The sequence below is a fragment of the Marmota marmota genome, unplaced genomic scaffold, assembly GCF_001458135.2.
Source record: "Marmota marmota marmota unplaced genomic scaffold, marMar, whole genome shotgun sequence".
In the NCBI taxonomy this organism is placed as follows: Eukaryota; Metazoa; Chordata; class Mammalia; order Rodentia; family Sciuridae; genus Marmota; species Marmota marmota.
In genome coordinates, this window is record NW_025999853.1 from 2,579,651 (window position 1) to 2,590,198 (window position 10,548).

Sequence of the window (10,548 nt, forward strand, 5' to 3'; positions counted from 1 at the left end):
GGCAGGGGCTTCCGCTGTGCGCTGAGAAACTGAGCAAGCACAGTCCTCAGGATGCTTAGGGACCCGCAGAAATATTTTCATCCTAATTTCTTTTAAAATCAGAAGATTTGGGCTGGGGTTGTGACTCAGCTGTAGAGTGCTCACCTAACACATGCAAGGAGCTGGGTTTGATCCTTAGCACCACATAAAAAAATAAAGGTCTTGTGTACAATTATAACCAAATTATTTTTTTTAAAAAATCAGAAGACCTGGGTGCTGTGGTGCACTCTTGTAATCATAGCTACTACTAGGAGGTTGAGGCAGGAGGATCCCAAATTTGAGGCCAGCCTGAGCAATTTTGCAAGACCGAGGTAGGATAGGTAGAAAGAAGACAAACAGGGAAAGGAAGAGGGTCTGCAGGGGTTGGGCCTGTAGCTCTGCGATAGAGCGCTTGCCTGGCATGTGTGAGGCACTGGGTTCAATTCTCAGCACTACATATAAAATAAAGGTCCATCAACAACTGAAAAAAAAAAGTTATAAAAGAGGGGATGTGGCTCAAGCGGTAGCGTGGTCGCCTGGCATACGTGCGGCCCGGGTTCAATCCTTAGCACCACATACAAACAAAGATGTTGTGTCCGCTGAAAACTAAAAAAAATATATATAAATATTAAAAAAATCTCTTTCTTTAAAAAAAAAAAGAGGGGCTATAGCTTTAAGTCCAAAACCTCTATGGATGCCCTCACCTCCACCTGCCAGGCCTATTTTCCTGTTGGCCTGAATTCTTAAGATGTCCAATAAATCTTGAGTGCTGTAATCCTGGTTAAATAGTGCCTATACGTTTGGTTAATGGACAGAACATATTTTTAGACTAATAGAAACCTGGAGAAACAATGTTCAAAAACGTTGATATGTGTATAGTGCAAATGCTATCTATTAACTGAATGATGTCGGCTTGTTCTAAGAATCAGAAACCTGTGACCTGCTCTGTGCTCCAAGATCAAAGGAATCAGCTCATTAGCAGATGCCACCCCCATGTTTCTCAGGTTAAGATTAACAAGATTCCTCAAAGAGCCCAGGATCCCAAAGCACAGCTCCCTCCCTCGGAGGCTGCTCTGCCCCATTGCTTGCCTTGCTGATAGCTTGGCTTGTGCCTCTATTGACACAACCTGAAATTCCTTCCCATGGCATAAATCAAGAACCCACCAGGGCTGTGTTAAGGTCCCCTTCACCCCTTTTTTTGGAGGCAAGGTCTCACTAAATTGCTTAAGGCCTCACCCAGTTGCTGAGGTTGATCTTGAGCCTGCAATCCTCCTGCCTCTTCTCTGGGAATTCAGGTGTGTGCCATCCCACCTGGCTCCAGGTGCTTCTAATGCTGCCCTGACTGGTGTTTGAATACCACCGAACACTCCCTCCGGCCACAGGAGGGAGTTGTACTTATTAAGAGATTTGAAGTGATTTGTGCCAAGATTCAACTGAGTGGCAGGGCGGGAAACAAGCGCAGGAGCAGGAGGTACTCAGATTCCCGGAGCCTCGCCCTCTGCACTGCCCTGCACACTTTCAGTGGAGGGTCTGCACTTTCTCAGTGTTTAGTACTTCACAGCTTTTAGTGAAAGGGCTTGGTTGAAATCCTTCCTGACCCTCAGTCTGGTTAACTGTTTGAGGGCTGGGTTTATAGCTGGGGGGGGGGCACACTTGCCTAGCATGTATGAGGCACTGGGTTGGGTTCTCAGCACCCTATGAATAAAGTTTTATCAACAATTAAAAAGTGATAAAAAAAGGTGGCTGGTGAGGTCACCTACAGTGACCTCGGATACAAGAATCAGAACACTGGCCTCTCTCCTTATACAACACCTCAGGGTGCTGGCATTTAGTGTGCAGCCCAGTTGCTTCATGACAGGTGAGGTAGGTAGGCCCATATGCATGACACAGAGAGGCCAAGTAACTAACCCCAAAGAGCAGTCGCATCTGAGCCCAGGGAGCTCCCTCCATTCCCTGTCACTGTCCACAATACATGTCACCCTGGGATCTGCTCACTCCCACCCCATCCTCAGCAAACCCTGGAAGCAGCAGGGCTCATCTCAGTGATTCAAAGTGCTCGGAGCTCACCTGGGGTCCCAAAGCCCAACATCCCAAACCAGGGCTGCCAACCCCATCCCTGCGCCTCCGCCAAGCATTCAGGAAGCAAGAGGGGAAAGGGCAGCAGCCCAGGAAAACACCTGGTGGAAACATCAGACAGCGTCATTTATTATTATAGAGACCAAGGTCACAGGGCTGTCAAACACCCCCAACCCTGTTATAAAAACAGAACAAAATACCACAGCTCAGGCTGAACGTGAGCAGCCTGGCTCCAGCACAGACAGACACGACACAACATCTCCGCACATTGATATAAAAATTGCCACGGCCCACGGGAAAGTGATCGCAGCCACTGTCAACAGACACTGAAGCAAGGGCACTGGAGGGTCGACAGCGGCCACTTGTGGCCGGTTCTCCTGCAGGAACCGGGGGCCAGGTCTGGAAGGTCAGGCCGCTGGGTTGGAGAAGAGGCCTCCAGAGGAGGAGGGACAGGGGGACAGGATTGGAGCCCTCCGATGCTAAAGATATTCCTCTTCTCCAGAAGGAAGGCCCTCGCTGGACAGTTCATGGCCCTAAGGGCCAGCATGCTTGCGTTCACAAGGCATAAAACCCCATGGCAACCGTGGCCACCACGACACTGAGAGTGAGGACCCATCTGATGAGTGGCATCTGGGAGAGGTTGCTGAGCAGGGGTGTCCCTCGGGACTGCTCCGCAGGGATGGAGTCTGAAAGAGAAGGAAGGCCAGGTCAGCAGCAGGCGGCAGATGTGGGCACCTGACATCACTGAGGGATGGCAGAGGCCCTGGACTCCAGTGCAGTTCCTGCCCATGCCAGGGCTCTAAGAACACATAGGTGTCCTGCTGGCCACCCCTGGGATACCTGTAAGGCAGAAAGCTCAGGGCTTCTCCCAGGGGCCTGCTCTGTGCTCAGAAAAGCCATGGCGAGAAAGCCCAGGGCCCACTGGGCACGGCTTTCAGGCTCCTGCCTGTGGCCAGGAAGGTGCTCCTGAGCCTGTATCGCTGACCGGGAGCCCTGGCTGTACACTCACCCCAGACCCACATTCTCTGGGAACCATGGTACTGGGGATGTGTATTTTGGGGTGTTCATTTGGCTGCATTTGCAGAGAGGCTGGAAAGTGGAACCTGAGATTGGAACTCAGATTCAGTCCCACCCCCCTCATTTACAGGGGACCAGTCCCAGCCAGCTGTGAGGTCTGAGTGGGCAGGACAGGCAGGTCTCTGGAGTCAGACAATGGGTGGGAAGCCTGGCCCCATCCTGATGTGGAGCCTTGGAGAGGCCTCTGGAGGCCAGAGTCGCCCTCATGGCAGGCATAGGGCAGCTCATGCTGTGTTCTCAGGAAAGGCCCGAGGCCTGGGCCTCAAGACCCCTTTCTACTGCGGGGGGGGGGGGGGGACGCGCGAGGATCTGGAAGAGCCTGTGTTCCCTGTCTGTGTAGGACAGGGGAGTGTTAGAAATTAAAGCCCAGAGATGTTTCAGTGCTGGAGATTGAACCCAGGGCCTTGCACCTGCCTGAGCCACACCCCAGCCCCCCAACCAAGGACCATCCACACATTGACATGGGGACACACATCCCCCCAGCCTTCAGACCAAGAGGCGTGGCATGCACTCCCTGTCCCACTGTTTGACTTGACAAGGTCACAGTGAGGATTAATGCTGGCAAAGCATGCTCATGTTCCTAACAGGAGGCATGAGTATTAAATACCAAACCAAACTTCAGGTGGCTAGAACAGGTAGTAAATATCTATTTACTGAAGGCTGTTCTATGCTCCTCTATCTCAGTACATTGAGGACAAAACTGATTATGGACAATCATTCTCCGAAAGGTCAGCACATTGTTATATCAACTTAAGACCCAGGCCCCTATTTCCAGCCTATTAGAAAGCCTAATCATTATGCTTCTTGTACAAAGCCCACCATATGATTAAGGAAAGTTATGTACATAGGAAAGTTAAGACATGTCACCTTGACTAAGAAGCCAAGAAACTGAGCAAGCAGTTTTGAGAAAAAGTGTAGGAATTAAGTAGCTTTTTAAAGAGATTTTTAGAATGTTAGAAATATAAGGTTAGTGATAGGTTAGGAGACATAGAGTCTGGTTATGTAGTTTGGCATTAGTTAATTAACTAAAGGTCACATCCTGGAAAAATATAAACTGAAGACTTCATCCTTTTCATCCTTTTTTTTTTCGCCGAAGTCAACTTCAGGACCCCCTGGACCCCGCCAGGGCAGGACCCCAGCAGTTCGTCCCTTTCAAAGGGAGCCCAAGAAGCCCTCACCTTGCAGCCGGCTGCTGACACGGTGGCGAAGGCCTGCTGCCTGTGAGGGGTGCTGGTCCTCGGGGTCCTGGTTCAGCAGCTCCTGCAACTCCTCAAACAGCTGGAAGACAAGAGACGTGCCGCTCAGGGAGATGTGCTGCTGGTCCCAGCTGGGGACAGGGCTCAGGCAGTCATGACAAAATAAGGAACACTTGTGTCTTCACCCAACTCAAGGGGCAAGATGTCACAGGCACACTTGGTTCCCCTGCCTGCTCCTCCCAAGCACCTCACCTGCACCCTGTCCCCCTGGATTAGGGTTCACTGCTACCATACGAGGCATTCCTTTTCAGTGTCCCTAAGCAAAGAACTGTTCTGCTTGTTTTGAAACAAGAGTGGAATCCCAGTGCATGTGTTCTTTTGCAGCCTGCTTTCTTCACATGACTTTATTTGAAGCTCCCTCTTAAGAAAGGTGTATTTTGAGGTGTTCATTTGGCTGCATTTGCAGAGAAGTTATCTGCAGTTCCTGGAGGATCAGGTTGCAGAAGTCAGGATGCAAGGTCAGGATGGGGGATCAGGCTGCAGAAGTAAGGATGCAAGGTCAGGATGGGGGATCAGGCTGCAGAAGTAAGGATGCAAGGTCAGGATGAAGGATCAGGATACAATATCATAGTAGATCAGGATGAAGAATCAGGAAGCAGAGATCAGGATGGAGGATCAGTATGGATGTAAAGGTCAGGATGAAGGATTAGGATGTAAAGATCAGGATAAAGAATCAGATGCAGAGATCAGGATGAAGATTAGGTTGCAGAAATCAGGATGAAGGATCAGGATATAGAGAAATCAGGAAAACCAGGATGGAGGGCCAGCCGATGGGTGTCCTGTCCTCTCTTCATGGAGACCTCTCTGAATGTTAGACTTTCTAGGGGGAGTAACTGGATTTGAGGGTGTAAGGGAGGGGCACTTGAGCCCAGCCTGAGAGCCTGAGCCAACATGCCTCCAGGTGGTGGGGTTGGTAATAAGCAGTTACAAAATATCCTTGGCTTCAGCAATTGTCACCTTTGCAGGGCCAACCTGGCTACACACAAGTGTGTGCACACCTTAGATGATGCCACGAGGTACCTCCACTGTGACAGTAGCTAACAGAGGGCTTCCCTGTGTCTGGCACAGCTACACCTATACTCACTTACCCCCATGACCACGGTGCTACTGTTACCCTAGTTGGCAGACAGGGAAACTGAGGAACAGAAAGATCAAGTGATTTGCCCAGAATTACCCAGCTAGTAAGTGGCAGAAATGGAACCCAGTCCTAAGTTCCTGCACACAGCCGTAGTTCAGAGCATCCTCTCCCCAATGAGACAGGGTCACTGGAGGAGGCAGCGGCCACCCAGGGGTGCCAGCCCCTCACCTGAATGTTGAGCAGGAACGCAGTCTTGGCCTCTTCGGTGACCCTCTGCCTGACCTCGGGGGTCATCTCCAGAGTGTTCATGCGGGAGCGGTAGAGCTGCTTGAACTTGGTGGCGCTGTCGATGTTGGGGAAGGTGAAGAAGGCCAGGCCCTCTCCAGAGCTGGGCAGGTCCAGGGCCTTCTGCGCGATCTTCTTGAGGACCTGGCCCCCGGACAGGTCGCCCAGGTAGCGGGTGTAGGCGTGGGCCACCAGCAGCTCGGGCTCCCTGCGCCCCACTTGCTGGAGCCGATCCACGTAGCGGCGTGTGGCTGCCGTGTAGGGGACCGCCTCCAACCAGCTGGGCCCGTACCAGAAGGCCATGTCCTCCTCCAGCGCGGCCCTGCGGTGCAGCTCCTCGGGGAAGTAGAGCGGGGCGAAGACGGGGTTGTCCTTGTTGCGCTCAATCTCCTCCTCCAGGGCCACGTAGACGTGGTACAGGGACGCCATCACCAGCTGAAACGGGCGGCAGGTCAGGCTGCGAAGACCCTGCCGTCCAGGCCGCTGCTCCACCTCCCGCAGCAGCCCAGTCCCCCCACAGCAGCCAGAGGGGTTTCAGGAGAGCAAAACTTGATCCTGCACTTTCTCCACCTAAAACAGAATCCCGCTAAGGCTGACCTCAAACTTGTGTGTAACTGGGATTACAGGCATGTGCCACGGGCCCAGCTACTTTCTTATAAAAACCCAAAAGCCAATTCCTATTCCCATTCTAAGGCTTGAGACTGCACTGCAAGTAAGAAATGAAATCGACTCAAGCGCAGCCCTATGGGACGCCAGGATGCTCTAATCTGGGGAAACCAAAATGACAGTGCTCACAGGAGACTGGCAAGTGTCCTGCAGAGGGAATCCCCCCTTCCTGGGGCCCACTCTGAACCCACCTTAGTGGGACAACAGGCCGGGCACCTTGGTTCGGTGAACTCCTGTTACACATTAATACTCCAGGTTGAGTCCCATGAGGACAAAGTTACAATGTCCAAGTTACTTCTCAGCCATAGACATTGACAGAATTTGTGTTCCTTGAGAAGGAAGAAAGCCAGGAAGCCTGGCACAGAGCATTTGGGGCTTTCAATTATGACACCTGGCTCTACCTTCAGCTCAGCCAGACTTCAGCTGTGTGACCACGGGGGAATCACTAGCCCTCTCTGGCCTCAGCTTCCTAACCCTAGGGCAGGAGATGATCCAGGGTCTATGGGACTCTCCAGGTCAAACGGTTCCCTCCCATGCCAAAGGGGAGAATCCACTACACTCTGCAGGAGGGGTTAGGGTTAAGGCAGATGGTTCAGGCAGGGTACTTAGCAGCCTGGTACTTAGCACTCCTATCAGGCTAGGGCTAAGCCCCACCCCCATAGCATAATGGACACAAGCACTGGGTCCCCTCATAGTTCCCGTATCCACTTTGAACTGACTTATAGGCACAATCCAAAGTCCACAGTGGCTGGGGATGTCCTATTCCAGCAGTCACCTCCATCCCCCACAGCCATCAGCCACATTATACCAACTGGGTGTGCGTCACCTTTGAGCAGGGGGAGGGCAGCACCCCAGACAGAACTGCAAGTTCCATCTGTTAGAAGAGGGCTTGGGGAGGGTCCAGGTTACAAACAGGACGGGTGTCAGGAGTGGTGGAACCCAGCTCCCCCTCTCCAGTCAACCTGAGTCAGCTCTTCCCAGCACTGATGTTTTAACACCGGGTACCTGCCTTCTAATAGCATGGATTTCATAACCATGCCAGGAAATGGCAAAATCATGTGCCCAGTGCTTAAAATTCTACTGTTGAGTCAGGCATGGTGGTGCATGGCTGTAATTCCCTCAGCATGGGAGGCTGAGACAGGAGGATTGTAAGTTTAAAGACAGACTCAGCAATTTATGGAGGCCCTAAACAATTTAATGAGATTGTCTCAAAAACAAGGCTGGAGATATGGTTCGGTTGGTAGATTGCTTGCACAAGGACCTGGTTCAATCCCCAGCACCAAAAAAATTAAAAAGCATTGAGGATGTAGTGGTAAACTGCCCTGGGCTTAGAGCTCCAAAAGTATCCAAAAAACGAAAACTCCTGCTGTTGAAATGCCATTTAACAGATGAGGAAAAGTGGCTTGGGATGTTAGGAGATGCCACAGTTCCATTGTGAAATGGTCCTGCCAAGGCTTGAATCCATACTACCCCTTGTCTTCAATTGGAATTAGGGCAGGAGCACAAGATCTGAAATGAGATCACTTTTGCTTTGATTTTGGCCTTTTCTACAGCTGTGTGACCATCTGTTAGTTACTTAACCTCCCTGAGACTTTCCTTATCTTCATCAGGACTGAGGTACATATGTATAAAAACTTGCTGTGTGACCTCAAGGATGTCACTTCTCTTGTCTGAGCCTCAGTGTCATTAGGAAAATGACTTCCTTGGACAAGCATCTCTGGCCCTAATCCCCACTTAGTAACTGGCTTGAGCCCGGGAAACACCTGCCACACCCTCCTCATGCCTGTTTCCACCAGGCCACACATACCTTGAAGCCCTTTCGGGTCACCTGGCCCCTCTGGAAGTTCCTCATGAACTCGGCATTCTCTGCCTGGGCGTGCACCTCCTTGGTGGCCTCCTTCAAGGCCTCGGAAAGATCCTGGGGCAAGCTGTGGAGGCGAGGGAGGGAGGGTAAATCAAGGGTGGCTGGGGTGGGGTTCCCCGCTAGCTGGCCCCTGAGTTGGAGAGTGCCACCCGCTGTCCTCAGGGCTTCAGGAGGCCGCTTCTCCCACAGATCTGTAGAGTCTGGACAGCCTGCCGATGACAGGCCACCATCCCAGCCCTGCAAACACTCCGTCATCATTAAAGCTCTATGTAATACAGTCCCCCAAACAAGGGGGCAATTCCTGTCCCCAGTTGCTCCCAATGAAGGAGAGGGGTGAGCAGGAGCTGGCCAGTGGGAGCACTTGAACTTGGTGTTTGGTACTGGGGATGGGACCCAAGAGCACTTCACCACTGAGCCACATCCCCAGCCCTTTTTGTTTTATTTAGAGACAGGGTCTAGCTGAATTGCCTAGGGCCTGCTAAATTGCTGAGGCTGGATTTGGACTTGGTATCCTCCTGCCTCAGCCTCCAGAGCAGCTGGGATTATGGCATGTGCCACTGACATCCCACAACATTAGGTTCAACATGTCTATATTAAAAAGCCAGAGAAATTCTGCTTTACTCAAAAGTCCCTTACTGTTGGGAGCCCGCCTGTAATCCCAATGGCTCTGGAGGCTGAGGCAGGAGGATTGCAAGTTGGAAGCCAGCCTCAGCAAACTAAGGAAACTGTCTCTTAATATAAAAGGGGCTGGGGATGTGGCTCAGTGCCTGTACCAAACAACAACTATGGAGGCATTTCTGCCATGTGACCTCCCTATTGTCAAGAACTCGCTTCTCTTCCGCAGCCCCCTATACAAGCCGAGAAGGGAACGTGGCAGCCTCGGGAGCGGGAACATCGGGGTTCCAGTCCCAGCCCCGACACCTGCGAGCTGCCCGGCCACAGGCCAGGTGATCTAGCGCTCTAGTCCTTGCGGCTGCACTCCCCGGAGGCGACACATCTCCGGGAGCCGCGGGGATGAGCGCAGGCAGAGCCTCCCGCTGCACCTGGGAAGCTGCTCCCCGACGGCAGGCGACGGCAGGCGCGCCCGGGGACACCCCGCTCCGCTCGCTTCGGGGACGGGCCGCCTGTCAATCGCCTCGTGTGCCTCCAGCTGCCCCGGCTCCACTCCCCTGGCGGCGGCGCACCCGGGCTACCGGCCCTCGCTGTCCCCGAGGTTGCGCCGGTGCCCCCGGTCCCGCGCACCCGCCCCGTCCCCCGGGTCCCCGCGTCCCGGGCTGCACTTGCCTGTCGCTCTGCGGGCGGTCCATGGCCGAGGCTGGCTGGCTGGCGCGGTGGCTCAGGCTGGCTGTGTCTCTGCGGAGGCGGAGGAGCAGGCAGCGGCTGTGACTGGGAGCGGGCCGCGGCCTTTTATGCTCAGGAGTCACGTGGGCGGCGCCCAGCAGAGGCCCAGGGCGTTGCGACACCCGCCCCCCGCCCCCCGCCCCTGGCCGGCAGGGGGTTGGGGGCGGCGGTCATGTGACCCGGGAAACAAAGGCGGCCCCAGCGCCCCTCCCTAATCTCTGCCCTCCCCAATCTCGGAGACACTGGATTACCCACCCTTCTTCCCAGTTTAGGCAGATTGATCTGTCCTTGAGCTCACACCCACCTGCAAAGAAGTAATCCAGACTCTAGGGATGGGACCCGAAGATCTCAGAAATGCCCACCTCCCAGATTAAAAGTGAATGACAACTCCAACAGAGACCACGTGGAATGTCGCCTTTGAATCTGGCTTTAATAGCCCTCTGTTCCTACTGATGGGCAGAATCACAGCCTCTGGGACAGGAGTCCCCTGTAGCAGAGCAATATACCTTTTTCTTTTTCTCAAAACCTCTATATTGGATTGGCATCAGGGACAAGGACCAAGCTTTCCATAACAAGACGGCAAATAAATGGCTGTAACATTGCTGGGCTGTCAGGAAGGACCATCCCAAGCTACAGTTACCCACTGTGACCCAGCCAGGCGCTATGGAATGCTTCCCGCTACAGAACCCAGACACGCACCCCCACGTCTAATCCTGAGAGCAGCCACACCCCAGATATGTGCAATCACCATTTCATCTCTTTTTGTCCATGTAAGCTCCATGGCACAGACAGGTTAATAATGTTCCTATGTCACACAGCCAGGGGTGGCAGAGCTAGGATTCTAGCAGTTAGAAGCCAGACTGTACCCTCCTGTCCCAGAGTCCAGA

The 10,548-nt window shown here is 53.1% G+C and overlaps 1 protein-coding gene across 1 annotated transcript; it reads right to left on the minus strand.

Moving 5' to 3' along the window:
• Window positions 1-2,199: 2,199 nt before the first annotated feature.
• Hmox1 (heme oxygenase 1) lies at window positions 2,200-9,753 on the minus strand. Its single transcript, XM_015482779.2, has 5 exons — window positions 9,605-9,753; window positions 8,264-8,384; window positions 5,734-6,225; window positions 4,350-4,449; window positions 2,200-2,780 (listed from the first exon to the last, which is right to left on the minus strand). Exons 1-5 carry the CDS (start codon window positions 9,625-9,627, stop codon window positions 2,650-2,652), a joined length of 867 nt encoding a protein of 288 aa, XP_015338265.2. The 5' UTR covers window positions 9,628-9,753; the 3' UTR covers window positions 2,200-2,649.
• Between the last annotated feature and the right edge of the window lie 795 nt (window positions 9,754-10,548).